This window comes from Leptodactylus fuscus, chromosome 1 (assembly GCF_031893055.1).
Source record: "Leptodactylus fuscus isolate aLepFus1 chromosome 1, aLepFus1.hap2, whole genome shotgun sequence".
Lineage (NCBI taxonomy): Eukaryota > Metazoa > Chordata > Amphibia > Anura > Leptodactylidae > Leptodactylus > Leptodactylus fuscus.
Window position 1 is genome coordinate 216,961,870 of NC_134265.1, and position 17,569 is coordinate 216,979,438.

General features: G+C 40.5%; 1 protein-coding gene across 1 annotated transcript in view; it reads right to left on the bottom strand.

The window, feature by feature from the left end:
• The window catches only part of ARHGEF18 (Rho/Rac guanine nucleotide exchange factor 18), a 272,094-nt gene that overhangs the window by 55,513 nt on the left and 199,012 nt on the right, over positions 1–17,569 (bottom strand). Inside the window, 6 exon segments of the mRNA XM_075283699.1 lie at positions 2,482–2,607; positions 9,414–9,661; positions 9,739–9,879; positions 12,161–12,273; positions 13,253–13,391; positions 17,260–17,320. Of these exon segments, the coding sequence (XP_075139800.1) occupies positions 2,482–2,607; positions 9,414–9,661; positions 9,739–9,879; positions 12,161–12,273; positions 13,253–13,391; positions 17,260–17,320 (828 nt within the window).

The window sequence follows — 17,569 nt, forward strand, 5'->3', positions numbered from 1 at the left end:
AAAATACAATGGGAATAAAAGATGGAAAAGAAACAGTAACAAAACGAGTTTGTAGTTCACAAAGGCCTGACTCCTAGGCCCCAGGGCACTTCCTTCCTCAGTAACCGAGCATGTGTTCTCTACATGCTGTCTCCTTGAAGAGTGGCAAAATCTCTAGGTCTTCCTGTCAGCATATGGCCAGTGCCCGACCAGAAGTCCCAGTAGCCTCCTATCTCCTTCCCCCACTGCAGAATCCTGGGAAAGAGGGATGTCTTCCTAGGTGCTGGGAAAGATGTGTGTCTGGGGGTGACCTTAGGGTCTCTAGCCCCCTCTACCTCCCTGGACATCTGTTGCCCAGACATAATAAACTGGCTGCACAGAAAGGCCAATATCCTATGGTATACACATAAAAGCTACTAAAGTGAATTGATTACCAGTGTAAATACAGTAAAAAATACATTTCAAAGATAAATACATAACTGAAGGGCTCTTCATCAATGGGCACACAAAATTCTAAACTGTAGACTAGCAATTTAATCATTAAGATACAAGAGGGAGATCAAGACTGCATATAGTAAGTTATTTACCAGGCTATCCAGCTTAGGGAATTAAAGGGGGTCTGTCAGCAAAATTATGCTGTACGAACCCCACATATGCTAGGTACCGCTAATGTTATTTTAACCCCCCCCCTCCCCCCGTTTTGAAATAAAACCATAGAAACGAATATGCAAATTATTCTTACCGTGCACGGTGGGCGGTCAGATGTCATCTTCTGTCACACCTTCCTCTTCTTTCGGTGGCTCTTCCCCGCCTTGATCTTTCTCTTCTTCCGGTGGGCTTATTTCAAATCCGGCACGTGCGCAGTAGCGCTACTGTGCATGCTCCGGCGCCATTTTTCCCAATGGCAGTTCACAAGCGTACTGCGAATGTGCAGTAGCGCTCCGAAGGGAGCGATACTGTGCACACGCTGGATTTGAACCAAGCCCGCGGAAGAAGAAGATCAAGGCCGGGGTGTGAGGGGGGAGCCGGGACCGGAGGGCGTCGCCAAAAGAAGAGGAAGGCGTGACAGAAGATGGAATTGGACAGTGCATGACCGCCCACCGTGCACGGTAAGAATAATCTGCATATTCGTTTTTATGGTTTCATTTTAAAACGGGGGGGGGGGGGGTAGGGTGTGTGTGTGTGTTAAAACAACAGAGGTGCCTGAATAGCCTTTAAATTCACGCATTCCAGGCCATTTTGAGGTGGCCTCTCTATGCTCCTGTATAGAACTACAAGAGCAAGCGTAGCCAGAAGAGGCGGAGTTGCTGCAGAAGAAGGAGGCGGTGCAGGAAAGAGCTCTGGGCAGCAATGGGGACGTGCTCATAGGTGTTTCAGCGCTGGGGCCTGCCCTCATTGCTGCAGAGAGCTCATTTGCATACCGGTTAAAACTGGTATTTCTACGGAACGGCGCGACGGAGACCACGTCTAAAGGTAGGAGACGAATAGCCTTTCTTAGGGCTATTCCGACGTGTTCATTAGAAAAAAAAGGTGGTTTAATGGTAGAATCCCTTTAAATATAACAGTCCCTTTAAATAGGAAATTCACGTAATGTCACATTTTGTAGCATACTGAAATTTCTACTTTACTATCACATATAATATAGATCCTCATAACGATATGGATTATGGCTAAATGTCTAATTTCTCTTAAATGTATTTTTCTCAGACCTATAGTTGTTGACAAAGATTGTAACAGAGTCCAAAATTAACTTGATGGTAATAAAAAGCAATCTCAGCTACCACAGCCGAAAAAATAACTTTTATTCCTTACACAAATTTGGTGTTTCAAGGGGATAGAGAGATAACGGAAATAGCCAGCCTCTACATGCCCCAACCTGGCCCCTTGGCTATTATGGATGTCCCGGTAAAGGCAGCTGGACTATGAGACTTGCAATAAACAATCTAGTTAGATTGAAACTGCCCTAACTAGATAGATTGAAAAAAGCTGCTTTCACACAAAACTGGACTCCCACCTGTCCACAGGCCCACTTCAGTGTTGAGAAAACAACACTGTTTATAGGGTTGGGGGGGGGGGGGAGGGAGAGAAGATCCTTTCTAGTTAAGAACTAAGAAGAATGCTTCATCTCTTGTCGTTTTTACTTCTTTAGGCCAAGGCTCCATGTGGTGTAAACGGTGTGGTTCGCCTGTAGTGAAAAAGTCACAGCAAAGTGGATGGGATTCTACCGAAAAATACGTGCAGTGTATTGAACTGTGAAAGTCGCAGCATTTCAGTTATACATGCTGGTGGTTTCCTTACAAGTATAACAATCAGAAAGTCTGCAGAGATTTCAGTTTCTGTGCAATGCTTTGCAGCCGCGGTTTATCCCGCAGCGCTTTTTTTGCTGCAAGACGCTACATGTAATTTTGAAACACCAGCTCCTTAAAGTCTTAGATTTTACAAATAGCTATGGTGCCTTAATAATATTAATACTAATACCATGATTGTTTTGGGAATACTTACTTTCATCAGATTCTGAAATTTCTTATTCTCTCGCATAAGAAACTTGTAGTGACTAACTGCTTTGTTGTGTTGGCTGCAGAACACGCCGTACATATCCTTCATCCGCTCACCAGTGTCACCTGAGAACTGAGCACACAGTAAAAATATATAAAAAATTATATACATAATTGGGGAAAAAAACACAAAAAAAACATCAAGATTTCTTTTTTAAATGTGTTTTATTTAACAATATATTTGCAGATAACATAGGGAAATAAGTCTTATAGTACGTATTTTTTGGACTATAAGACGCACTTTTTTCCCAAAAAATTTGGGAGGAAAATGAGGACGCTTCTTATAGTCCGAATGTGGACTATAAAGGGGGCGATGGATCAGAATTGTGGCATCGCCACACTCCTGCCGCCGCTGACTTCCTGTAGCGGCAGGAGTGTGGCGTTGCTGCGGGCCCCGGCAGCTAAAATCCTCCTTGGTGTCCGCCGTTCTGTTACAGCAGATGAAGAGTCTGTAAGGATAATGGTGGTCGCTCTGCTGCAGAGCTAATGCGGGCATTAATATTTACAAGTGTATTGCCGTCTATGGGAGTTGCAATCAAATGATTGCAGGTTCAAGCCTGCTAGGTGAGGCTAATAAAATACTAAAAATAAATAAAACCTTTTAAAAAAATATAATAAAAAAATAAAATAAAAGTTCCAAATCACCTCCTTTCCCTAGAATACATATAAAAGAAGAAAATTACTGTGAAACATACACATTAGGTATCCCTGTGTCCGAAAATGCCCCTTCTACTAATATTTTCCTGTACGGTGAACATCAAAATCGAAAGTGCCAAACTGCCGGGGAAGGGGGGTCACCGTTTTGCCTCTGATAAAAGGTGATCTAAGCAATATACATTTCCCAAAATGGTATAACTAAAAAGTACATCTGGTCCCGCAAAAAAACGCTCTATGCATCCCTGTACAGCTGTTGGGTGATCTGTCAACGTGGCCCTGCAGCTGTTGCAAAGCTGCAACTCCCATACATTAAATATTTTACCATTATTTGCTTCAAAAATTATTTTCCCGTATTTTCCTGCTCTAAAAATCAGGTGTGTCTTATAGTCCAGTGCATATTATAGTCCGAAAAATACGCTATACCACAATATCATGCACATAAAGGAATTAACATCCACACAAGAAATATCGTACAAAGTGAGGACATAGTTAGAAAGAATTCAGTGAAAAGTACACACGGTGTATAATCACAGAGGCTACTCCGAGGAATTGACCCGAGGATGTCGAAGGTGACTGTCCATAAAGTCTGGGGAGCATTATACCATGTTATGGAAATATTTTATTTTGATCCTAAACATTAGGATCTCATCTTGTTGTCTGTGATGACTCAATTCTTTAAGCTTGAATGAAGCCATTTCTGATCCATACTTACCTGTCTGTGTCTGGGAGATCAGTTTTTTCGGTCCCACGGCATCATCTTCTGTGGACTTTTTTTTTTGTTGATAAAATGTAAGGGTCAAGTTGTACGTGTTATTGATACCAATGTTTAAGTACGTATTGCTTTTTGATCATTTTGTATTGCATTTTTTTGAACCTGCCCTCAAAGTAGAAAATGACTGTGACACACATACACATTAGATATCCCTGTGTCTGAAAGTGCCCGGTCTACTGAATATAGGGTACCTGCAGTGCTTCTATTCCGTCGGGAAGGGGTTAATAGGAGCACTGCAGAGACCCTATATTCAGCAGACAGGGGCAGACAGACAACCAAAACACCCCCTCCCCTTCCCCAGCATCTACTGCACCCAAGAGCTTGGCCATTTTAATTTTTGAAATTTTCCAGTAGCTGCTGCATTTCCCCCCCTCGGCTTATACTCGAGTCAATACGTTTTCCCAGTTTTTTGTGGTAATATTAGGGGGGTCGGCTTATACTCGAGTATATACGGTACAATATATTGCTAAATGCTGTATTTTTTATTCATTTGTTTTTACAGCATTTACTGTATGGGATAAATAAAGCTACTTTTGGATTGTGGGGACAATATATCATATTATAGTTCATCGCACATAGGTCACATATGTGTAAAGTGCATAGGCAGACAGGAGGCTGCTGCTCGGCCCCCTAGGCTGCCATGGCAACTCCTCAGACCACGAGCGAAAGGTGTCTATCTTGTCCCTGGATGTGGTAATTACTATTGATCACAGCATCCATGGGGTTAATTTGGAGGGGACTGAGTATCTTTTAACTCTGGCAGCTAGTACTGTTAGTAATGCCACAGGCACAGCTCTTGTACCGCAGCATTAAGGAGTTGTATAATTATGGCGCTGAGCTTTAACTATATGCTCAGTGGTGTGTAATAGTACAGTTCTGAGCAGGAGGGGGCTAAAGGTTGACAGGGACTGGTTGCTGAATCAAGTATGACAAATTCAAATTCACATCAAATTCAAAGTTCGCATCCTAAATAAGCAGGAGAGTGTCAAGTAGCTTTGATAGCGAATATACAAATGGATTAATCTATTTGCAGAAGGGGATACTGGCAAATGTAACTCCAAAGCATCAGATTAATCCTCCACCGAGTGAATATTACCTCCCTTCATCATGCTTCCACATTTAGCTCCCGAGATGAAATCTTAGAGCTTCAGTAGGTGACCAAAGGATCTGTGTCTTAAAGACTCAAATCAGGAAAAAACTTAGAAATGGAGGGAGGCAATTATTCTCAGGGATTTGCACATTTATTGCGAAGGTGCCTACAAAAACTGGACTGGGGAGGTCCAATTTTCCTATTGCAGAAAGGACAGCAATATATTATATGTCATGAAGGGTTACAACTAGGGCGGGGAAATTAATTGATAAATAACAGAAAATCGAAATCCAGTACAATTAATCATTGTGAACTTGCTGACATTGATTATTTCAATTATTTTGCATCCGTATCATCCTGTCCCATAGTGCCATTGACTAAAGGATATATCACTAAGGGTGCGTTCACACGGAGTAAGGTGCCGCGTGATCTGGCACGTATATGGCGTGTGAGAGTTTGCGCGCCGTAAAAGCTCCCATTGATTTCAATGGGAGTTAGGATCGTATACGCCGTGTTATTTTGCGCCGGTGATTTTGTAGCCGCAAAATAAGGCGGCGTATACGATCCTAACTCCCATTGAAATCAATGGGAGCTTTTACGGCGCGCAAACTCTCATACGCCGTATACGTGCCAGATCATACGGCACGTTACTCCGCGTGAACGCACCCTTACTGTGCGCTATTTAATCAGGATTGGTGATATCTAAATAACCAATCCAGCACTGTGTTTCTATGGAGCACAGTCTGTGAAAAGTAGGACAGATGATGTTTGTTACTGATCTCTGGTGTGAAGGGGGAAGTTGGGACGCAACTGAGCGCTCTCACTGTGATGCTGAGTTCACACCAGTGCTTGTACTACATTTGGAGATTCCGTTCCCCTCTCCGCATTTTTTCACCCTTCTTGGGGTAGAAAACGAGCGGAAACCACATGGACCCCATTATAGTCTATGGGGTCCACGGGTAACCGTTTTTTAAGAGGTTTAGGTTTCCGTTCGGGGGTCAGTAAGTAGATGCCCTGAACGGAATCTTGAACGTAGATATGAACCTAGCTTTACCTACAGCTCTGCCACCTGACACCTAATTGCAGTTTACTGATAAAGGCTCCAGGAACAGTGTTTGTTATCTCTCTATGAAAATTCTGCAGACTTTCTGTAAAAAAAAAAAAGTCCACCAAGTTTTTTCCTGCAATACCTTTTGGCTGTAGCTGGGCATGTGGGGCTTTAGCCTTAACCATTAATGAGAACCTTTTACATCCTCATAGATGTGCAGTATTATATACTGGTAGAAAGCCAACTGAATTCAGCGCACTAGTCAGCTTTCTAGTGGTATATAAATAATGCACATCTATGAGAGCATGAAAGGCCCTCTAACATTAAACGCAAATTCATTATTTTATGAATTTTTGATTGGAAATGGAATACTTTTAACCCTTTCACTGCCAAGGGTCTCTGGAAATTTTGCACCTCCAGTAGCCAGAGCAATTTTCATAGTTTTGATACGGACAAATCAAACCTAAATTTCAACATTAAAAAAGCATCCAACCCCCCAAAAAAACCTATATATCTTCTTAAAGTAGACACCTGCATCATTGTCAGAATGCCATTTGGTACTGCATATGAACAGGCACCTTCATGCAATTTTGATTTAAAGTAAATGTTTTATGAAGAAATGCAAATGAATGTACCGTATTTTTCGGATTATAAGACACACTTTTTTCCCCCCAAATTTGGGGGGAAAAGAAGGGTGCGTCTTACAGTCCGAATGTGGCCGCCCGGCATCCGCTGTACTAGAGAGGCAGATGCCGGCGAGGGATAGACGCCGACACAGGTGCCGGGGCCTGAGACATTGCTGCCCTGCCCTGCATGAAGCCAGCAGCGGGAGGAGCGATGCTGCTATTCTGCTCCTCCGTCCCCCCGCCGGGAATATCAGCATCGCTCCTGCCGCTGCTGGCTTCATGCAGGGCAGGGCAGCGATGTCTCAGGCCCCGGCACCTGTGCCGGCGTCTATCCCTCGCCGGCATCCGCTGTACTAGAGAGGCGGATGGGTCTGTATTGGCGGCCCCTTCTCCCCTGGGGCCGGTCCCCACCGGCCCCATACGTGTAAAGTTGCAGGCCGGCTCCTGCGCGGCGATATCGCAGGAGCCGACCTGTTCGGGTGACAGCCGGGAGCCTAATGAAGGCTCCCAGGCCTGTCACTGCTATATTACTATTGCGGCTAGTCTATGACCAGCCGTAATAGTAATAGACAGAATGTCCCATAGACGGCAATACAGTTGTATTGCCGTCTATGGGACTTGCAATCAAATGACTGCAGGTTCAAGCCCCCCCGGGGGGGAATAAAATAGTTAAAAAATAAAAATAAAAAATAAAAAAGCTTTAAAAATATATAATAAAAAAATGAAATAAGTAAAAGTTCAAAATCACCACCTTTCCCTAGAATATATAACAGTAGAAAATCATATGTCAAACACATACACATTAGGAATCCCTGTGTCCGAAAATGCCCGGTCTACTAATTGTTTTCCTGTACGGTGAACATCAATATCACAATTGCTAAACCGCCGGGTTTTTTTTTTTCAATAAAAGGTGATCTAAGTAATAGATATTCCCCAAAATGGTATAACTAAAAAGTACATCTGGCCGCGCAAAAAAAAAAAAAAAACAAAAAACAGTCTATGCGTCCCCGTACAGCTGCAGGGTCACCTGTCAATGTGGCCTTGCAGCTGTTGCAAAACTACAACTTCCATATATTAAATATTTTACCATTTTTTGCTTCAAAATTTTTGTTTCCCTATTTTCCTCCTCTAAAACCTAGGTGCGTCTTATAGTCCGAAAAATTCTTATTAGTTGTTAAAGGCGGAAACCAAACAAAAAATTATATGCAGCAAACCTCCTAAAAATAAGAGTTCAACATGTGCAGAATTAAGTCATATCACTATGGCCTACACCCGCATGCTCGTGTCTTCAGAAAATCACCACAACCGGAAGGAACAAAAATCTGCTTTGAAGCTGGAAATGTTAAAAAAGTATCATCTTATAAAATGTAGGGATTAGCAAATTAAATAGGACTTTACATAAAAATATTATTTTCCATCCCCTTATAAAAATTTTAGCAACATATACTTTCGTCTCTAGTCATAAACGTTATTATTATTATTTTAGCGTGTAACGGATATCACTAGAGGCGCCTTTTACTCTAGAAAGCTCAGGTGTAGACAGGACAGGGATTGGGTGAAATGTAAACTTTATTCACGACTTTGTGTATGTGTTGTGTAAGTGTTTAGTGCGACTATTTTTTGGCGCTGCGACCTGGACAATGGTAAACGTCTGGGTCACAGCGCCGATAAACTTTCTGGTTATGTTTAGAGGGTATTACATAAGAATACCCCACTAGTAATGCTCAGTGGGAAATTACATTATACCTGTATGTGACAATCAGAGAGCAAAAGTATAGTATGCGCTTGGCAGGAGAAAGGTTAATAGGGACAGAAGAGTCCCTGCCACCCCCCTCCTGGTGTCACATACAGGTTAGCACAGATAATGATGATTATTCATTATCACTGTGCATGCTGCAAGCTGCTCCTCCCCCCTCCCCTTCTGCAACAGTTCACTAATGCTTCCCGAGATAGGAGGGGGACACTTTAAAGCCCTATATCTCTGGACTGCATTAAGATATCTTGATGCTTTAAAATTCATTTTAAAAGAGGAGAATCTCCTCTTTAAAATACCAAGCACTTGATGATAGAACTAAGTTTTGGAGTGATTCATTGTTGAAATGCAGTCGGGAATTGAGATCTGCAATTGGATCACAATGCCAAATAGCGTTTTCAACAGTGAATTGCTCCAAAACTATGAATTCTATCATGAAGTCCTTGATCTCATTTTAAAGATGAAATTCTCCGCTACTGAAGCGCCACCCTGGGACGTAGAGCTGACGTCCTCGGCAGGGAAAGGGTTAATTTCTTCACACAAGAACTAACCCCCTTCACTGATCTCAACACAACGGTTTCTGAAATCACAGCATGTCTGCTGAGGATATTTTTCTGAAATGTGTGGATGGGATTAGCCAGAATCCTATTCACTTGGCAGGTGCTGTAAAACGCTACGTGGGGCCATGGTCTAATTGAATGTCAGGCTAAATGGTCGGCTCCCATACCAAGTCAAACGCGCTGTTTTTTATAGTTTAAAAACATATATGCACAAAATTTGTTATCTTTATAAAATATATTATATATAAACAAAAAAAAACTGTGGTTTAATTACACTGTAATACCTGGATATTGCAACAGAGCTTGCTCTTTGAATAAATACCTCAGTTCTGCGACTTGAATCAAGGACTACAAGAACAAGAGAAATACTCACCTGCTGAACAAGTATATCTCCAATCTTCTGTATGATGTAATTCCGATCACTGCCTTCTTCTAAAGACTCTTTACGTCGCTCTTTAAATCGCGCTAGGAACTGTTCATGTAGTTCCAAAAGTTCATCAACGCACGGAAATAGATGATGGACTTCCTTACTGCCATGCAGTTCTTCTCTAAGTGCTCGAGAGTACACTTTCAACATGATTTTTAGTGTTCGTACATGGTGCATTTCTGTCTGCATAAGTTCTGAAAACATGAAAAGGAAAGCAATAAAATACCAGTTTCAGTTAAACAAATCATAGTTGTTTTTTTTTTCCCCTCACCGTATATGACATCCTGCCTCTTGATGACTTCTTTCTTTTGCTTTTTAGCATATGGTGGCTCTACAGCACTACTCCAGGACTCAAACTCAAATTCAACAGCATCAGCCTCCAATTCAGTCCTCACAGAGGAATAAAAAGCATCTGGAATATGGAAAGAATAAGCACACACTTAAGTTAGTAGTTCATAAGGCATTTGCATCTCATAGGATATGCCATAAATTTATGATTGGTTTGGGTCTGAACTTATAAACTGCCATGGTTCAGGAGAATAAATGCAGTTCTCTGTCAAACCAGAAGACCATGGTGCGCCATGCAAGAAAAGCAGTGATACACCAGTGCTACCATTCTTCTCTCTCAGCACTGGTGGAGGTTCCAGAAATTAGACAATTTTTAGTTGCAGCACAGTGCTCAATGCCTCTGCATAAAAAGGGTACATACTAACAAGTAAGGTTGGGTTCACATCTGCTGCAGATTCCACCTAAAATCAGTGGAGAGAAAAGTCCTGCAAGGAGGACTTTTCTCTCTGCTAGTTTTATAATGAAACCCAGCAGACCCCATTAATCTCTGACATTTAATGCAAATATAAAGAGAAGCATACCTAGGATTACGGACCTCATTTTCATTAGAGAAATGGAGCACATGTGCGAGGAGCACAAGAGAAATCCCTGATGATAACCGCAACCTCATCTCTTGTTAATTATTAAAACCTTTTATTAAAGAACCACAGGGAAGAATGGCTATTTTAAGATGGAGTACATTTATCAATACATTGCCATTAGAGACAAGAATGGAAGTACATGTGGACTTTCTGTTGACAGACTGGTATTTTCAACAACAGTGGCTTTGGTGGTTCACTGACCAAGTAGTTAACTGATCAATGTGCCAATGGGAATGGCATTCATAATTTAAGGTTGTGTTTGGTTGTTTATACATTAAAATAAGTGATACAAAGGCACTATATAGGAGGAAGATTTTCCACTCCTGTGGGGACAGGAAACAGCAGGGAATCTGTAAATAAAAGGGCCCCTACTCCATTAGATCCCCAGTTAATATCAGAACAAGATGAAATATCATACAATGTACAAACAAACAAGGTGGGGGGGGACCAAAAAACCCCAAAAAACATAGAAAACCTGTGCCATTGTGAAGGCTGCAGACTGTCCTTTGACTCATAAACCACAGTAATGGTCATCTTTGTCTAACAGCCCATAGATGCTTTACTGGCCTGGCACTTTCATTTGAATCTTGGAACTGAACCAAATCAGACTGAAATTCTGAACTCTCCAGACCTTTAAAGATAACATAGGAGACTGGAGGCATAGGAGGCATCCACTCAACATATCATCATATTGGATAGAGAGTAAAACTTCTTATGATTTGACCTAGAGTCAAAAAAGATGTATCTTAAGGGTTTCCCATTCTGCAACTATTACAGAAAAAAAAAAAAAAAAAAAAAAAAATCTTCTGCTCAAGTTAGGATCTTCTCCAGAGGTGTACTGATCTCATACCTCCCTTCTTGTTTAGGTAAGCTACCATGGACACATTGTCTGATAGGACCTTCAAATGTTTTACCTTCAGCTGAGATTTCAGGCCAATAAGGGCATTTATGATAGCCATTAAACCCCTGATATTTGAAGAATGTTATGCTCACCATGGCTTACAGATGCTCTGGATGAAGGATGAAATGGAGGAAGCAGCACTAAACCAGTGCCAGTTGCATAAATGCCAACCGTGTCCAGTAACAGTGCTGTAACTTAAAAATTTTGCACCATAGCTGCGCCCACTCAACATCCACCTATAAATGCACAGCTACTCCGGTGTCTAGGGGTGCAGGAATGTCAAAAGAGTGCACGCACACGCACACACAAAAAAAACACGTATTCCTGGGCTTCCATATCTGCAAAACCATTCCATCGTGGCATATCCCACGCCGGATCAACTGCTCAGCCCGGGGACTTGCGCCGAGGAACGGGAGGAGAAGTCGATTAAACCAACTCCTCAGATCTGAAACCTGCCACAGCCCTCTGAACTTGAGAAGAATGACTAGGACCATTGATAAGGCTGGGTGAACATAGGAGAAACGTAGCCTCCACAATTTCTACAGGGCCTGGAATCTACTAGGGATCTAATGTAGGAGGGGCCTTTTATTTAAAGATTCCATACTGTTACCTGTCCCCTTGGGTGGTGGGGAATCCTCCTCCTATATGGTGCTGTTGTGAATGTCCCGGGAAGGGGGTGTTGGGTAAAGGACACCTTGATAAGATTGAGACACTACACCACAAAGGGTAATATAGAGATATCCATCTATCTCAAACACAAGCATATACATATGCTCTTGTCATTTACATCCCTAAACATGACAGATTCCCTTTAACTAAATGCACTGTATTTGTTATGTGCAGTCTATGCCTATAATGTTTACCTTCCACAAATACCGAGTCTATGGTAGATGGTGCCAGTGAAACATTGTCTTCTGTAAAGATCTTCAACTTGGTAAAGTTTGAGTCAAATTCATCCATTTCTGCCACTGATGAACTATTAAAGAACAGAGAATTAGAACACATTTAGTACAGAGAATTTCTATTGAATAGTCTCATATTACAGAGACTGGCTCTAGAATTGTGAAGTTAAACATTTCCATCACATTTATAAAGAGAAAAAAGGCTTCTGCAAATAAATATATATATATATATATATATATATATATATATATATATATATATATATATATATTACACACACACGCATATATATATATATATATATATATATATATATACACACATACATACATACACATACACACACACACACACAAAAACACACACAAAAACACACACACACCATGCGCATAACACACCAGATTTAAAATAAAGTAAATAAATAAATAAACTAGCCAAAAGAATCGTTTACTGAGCCTTACTTTCCACTTAGGGTAATGAGATGTTTAGTTATGGATCACAAAAAGAAATGATTTCAATTGATTCTTTTGCAGTCCCTATCCTCATTGTGCCATTGCCAAAAAATAAAAAACCTGTGTGTTTTGTGTTTCTTTAACATTGATTTAATCAATATCACAAAAATTGTAATACACAAAGCAAAAAGCATTAAAAAAAAAATACATGCATTTTCCCCAAAAACACAAAACAAAACCACCTTATCATGCAACAATTATGTCATTTTCCCTTACATGTATTGCTTTTAAAAACAATACCTACTGAAGGGACAAGGAGAAAAGGAAGGAGCTGGCGTGGATTTTAATTTTACACAAAAGCATATCTTACAACCAACCATTTTATAGCTAGCAAAGAAACATTAAAAAAAAAAAAAAAACCTAAACATTTAACATAACTTTAAAAAAATGCACCAAGAAACTGATGACTGGAAAAAAAAAAAAAGTTCTAGTATCACATTTCCTCCACTTAATCTGTACTTTATTGCAATAATGTTTGAGGGATGTTACACACAGCAATTTCAAAGAGAAGGTGGCAAAGATGGGGTGGGGACCTCTTACCTAGATCGGCTACTTGATGTTGCTTGTATTTCCACTCTTGAATTTCCTCGATTAGTGACAGTCATTCCGAGCCCCCGAGCTTGTGCATGAGTCCCATCAAACCCCACAATGGCAATACGAGGATGATCCTTAAAAGATGCTGCAACAGAGGCCAAGACGGAGTTGGAATAGGAGTAACTGTTATCAGGCTGTAAGTCACCCCTTGCCCTTTGGCGCAAAGCTGATAAAATGTGAAATGTTAAGAGCTCATTCTCCAAAACAAAGTTTTTGCCCCATTTCCTTGGATATGAGCTGTAAAGTGAAATTCTAGAGCGAAACGTCTGGCCACTATTGCCCTGGTTTCCTCTGCAGGTAGCATTCCCCATGCTGCTGCCAGTCACTGGTCACCTCTAAATGCTCTGTCAATTTCAGGATATATGGCTCTGAAAATTTCAAGCAAGGATACTGGAAACCCCTCCCGCTGCTGCACTAACCATTATTGGCTAGGCGTGCAGAGAAACATTTTCACCTGGTGTTTAACAGTCAATGGTATCTATGAGATAAATGGCAATCTGTACGCTGCACACATGTAAAGCAGCCCCCTGCTTACACTTCTGTCACATCTGTCGGCTGTATGAGAGAAAACAATAGCTAGGAAGCTATGCCAGCATCTGTACAGAAATATATTCAGAAATAAAACCATGTATCATCATTGATTGCTAGAAACTAATTTTTCGTGTTTTTATTTTTTTATTTTTTTTTTGGGGGGGGGAGGAGTTTGGAATCAGCTCAGTGATCAGCTCATAAAAAGGGACCCTGACATTCTGGAAATTCTTATTCAGGTAAAAAGATTTAATCGTACATGGCAACCAAACACCGAACAACCTTCATCGCTTATAGTAGTCTATAGGAAAGAGAGCTGCATTGTGAATGGCTACTACAAAGGCAGTTTAATAATCTGTTAACTATTCAGTACTGGCCTAGTTTCCCTGGTTCAGGACCGGACACACTTATTTTTAGGTTATTGTAATTTTTTACAGTGATATTAACCCAATTTATATTACTATTTATACGTTACTAATTTTGCAAAATAAAATTCTATTGTGGGGGGGGGAATCATTCATGCATCACCATCTTCTGAAAGGCATAACATTTTATTTTTCTGTTGATGAGATATGCTTTTTATTGGTACCATTCTGGGTTTCATCTGACCTTTTGATCATTTTTTTATGGAACATTTTGATAGGCAAGATGGTAAAAAATCATTATGTATGGAATATCTCATTTTAACTTTTATACATAATGAATAAAACCCCCAAAATCCAATTATCCCATATAAAATGTTTTTATTATCTGCCTGTGCACCTGTATACATCACATGACCAGGGTCTGAGTTTTATCTACTGGAAGTAAGTAGAATGAATGACAGCAAGCAGAGATCTAGAAAACTGTGTAACGTTTCATTATACAAACAGCATTTGTCTCAATATTGGTCAGAAACTGGACAAACCTTTGAATGTTCATCAAAATAAAAAAAAAATTCTGACATTTTGGAAAGGGAGTGTGTGCAGGTTGCATTTTTTCAAGTATTAGGACTTGTTCCATCAACCTCCATGTGCTGTATCCTGCTGCACAGGACATGAAGCTTGTGCGGTCTGCTACTATACAACTGATCTTTACGGGGTTTGGGATTCAGACTCCCCACAGATGAGAGGTCATCAATTAATAAGTCACAGAAAACTCCTATTAACGCTATTTTTTTCCCCATTTGTCCCTTCTCTCATTGTGAAAGGTCATTATAATCACATTGATAGACCTGTGATAATTGGTACAACTCTGTAAAGAGCTAAAGAGTTGTAAAATTATGTTTAGGGTATAAATATATACCAATCAACAATAATATTATAACCACTCATTAGTAAAGTAAATACCTCATTATTCTGTTATGAAGTTACTTCTTAACGTTGACATACTGGAAGTGGGGAAAAATGGGCAAGCACCACAATATCTCGAATTAGAAGGTCTTATCAGATGTATCCATTACATACTGATTAGTAGTTACCACAAGTGTTCCAAAGAAGGACAACCACTTACTACAGGGTCATCATAGGTCCTGTCAATGCTCATTGCTGTGCATATGTAGAGAAATCCAGCACATCTGATTGGAACCCATGGAACTGCTGCTTTATTGAAGCACAAACTGCTGGAAGCATTAATGATTGCTATAAGGCATCGAAATATGTAGTGTACCTCCTCTGTATAGCTAAAGACAGCCCATGTGCCCATGATGACCTAATGTCAACTGATAAAAGCGCCTAAATGAGCATGTGAGAATTAGAATTTCGAAGATGGTGCAATGGAAGAATGTGACCAGGACTGATAAATCACTTTTTCTTTTACACCATCAGTGAGCGAGGGTGCGTCACTCACTTGAGGACAAGATACCAAGATACAATATGGGAAGAAGGTAAAATGTTAGAAGCAGCATGATAAATTTTCTACCAAGTAACCTTTCAAGGCAGTGGTACTCCATAACAGTACTCTGCCATACTGCAAAAATTATAAAATGTTGACTTAATTTTTAATCTGAGTATCTGTAGGATGTGCTACAAAAAAAAAAAAAAAAAATTTATGGAGGCCCAACTTCCGATTTACAGGACTTATAGGACGGAAGCTAATGCCTTGAGAGAGAGTGGAATAGGCTGCCACGGGAGGTGGTGGGCGCTCCATCAATGGAAATCTTCAAGCGGAATCTGGATAAACATATAGCTGGGATGATTTAGGAAAACCTGCACTCGCAGGGGGTTGGACCCGATGGCCCTTGAGGTCCCTTCCAACTCTAACATAAGAAAAAAATAAGAAAAGAATGATAAGAAGCCTTGGTGCAAGATATCACACCGCAGAGGTTTGGGGGAGTCTGTACCAGAGTGGGTCAGAGGGATTTTAGCAGCAAAACGTTAGGGTTTGATATGTTAGTTGATCAGTATACAAAATTATATTGTACATGAGGTAGAAGTAACTTTATAAATATTTAGCATTACCGGTAATTTGTCAGTTACAGCCTGTATTAATGTTCCATTCACAATATAAAATAATGTAAACTAGCATATAATAGCAAAGAATTAATAAAGTAGCAAATTCCAGAATGCAAACCACCAGACATGGAGCCGATGACCAGCAACATTAGCAGGCAGGAGGGTCTCAGACTATTGCAACACAGCGTGGATAGGGTAGTATGAGAGGCTGCCGGACATCTTAGGTGGAAGTCAAGCAGACTGAAAATCAGCAGATACATGCACAGTATATATTCCCTAGCATATGTTACACTTTCATTTCTCCTCAGCCTTTGACGTGTTGACTAGATCTCCCCCACTCCCCAAATGTGAGAAAAAGCACTGAAGTCAGTCTTGGATAACAACGGTTTTCTCTTAACTAGACTCTTTTCACCCAGTTCTATTGAGGGATCACATACAATAAATTTCCCTGACCCCAGAAAACCTGAAGGATTCCACCGATTTTCCTTTTTCCCAGTTAATACATGAGTTGTCACTAGATTTCCATTAGAATTAAATTACTTTTAGAGACTTTGTTTTAAAGGCTAAATACTTTGGGGTGAAATATTTAACACTGATTTACAAGTACTTTGGGTTTAAAAGGACATTTTTGTAATTTGGCTTCTATTTTGAATTTGTATTTCTAAGCCCAAACCAGGAATGTATCAAGAAAAAAAAAGTCAAACCTTTTCATTATCTCAGTACAGTCTCTAAAACCTGATGTAAAAGGCTAAAATATGCATTAGGCCTTATACAACAAAAACCAGATGCAGAATCAAGTCTACAAGAATGACTTATGGCTTTCTCCAGACCTACTCTCAACTTTCCTGCATTTACTAACAAGCAGATTTCTGACCAAAATTCAAAGCAGATATATGGTAAAAATGTTAAAGCCTAAGTCACAACAAAAACTGTTCCTCATCTAGAACACGCTTCTAAAAAGCTAGATACACAGGTAGAAATGCTTAACAGTACCTTGATAAGAGGACACGGATGATACTTGGGTAGATGTTACTGGCTTGTGTGAACTCTCCCTCTGTAAAGCAAATAAGCAAATAAGAGGATTTAAATGTATTCTTCTCACCCCCCCCACCACCACCACCGAATGGAATACCAAAAGCATTGCCAAACTGTGTGCAGTGAAAGCCCACGGACCCCATAGACTATAATGGGATCCGTGTGCTCTCCACACAGTGTTCACACGTAACGTGTGCACAGAAAAGTACTAGATCTACTTACATGTCTGCATGATTTGTGCAGGCAGCGTGTGGAAAGCACACGGACC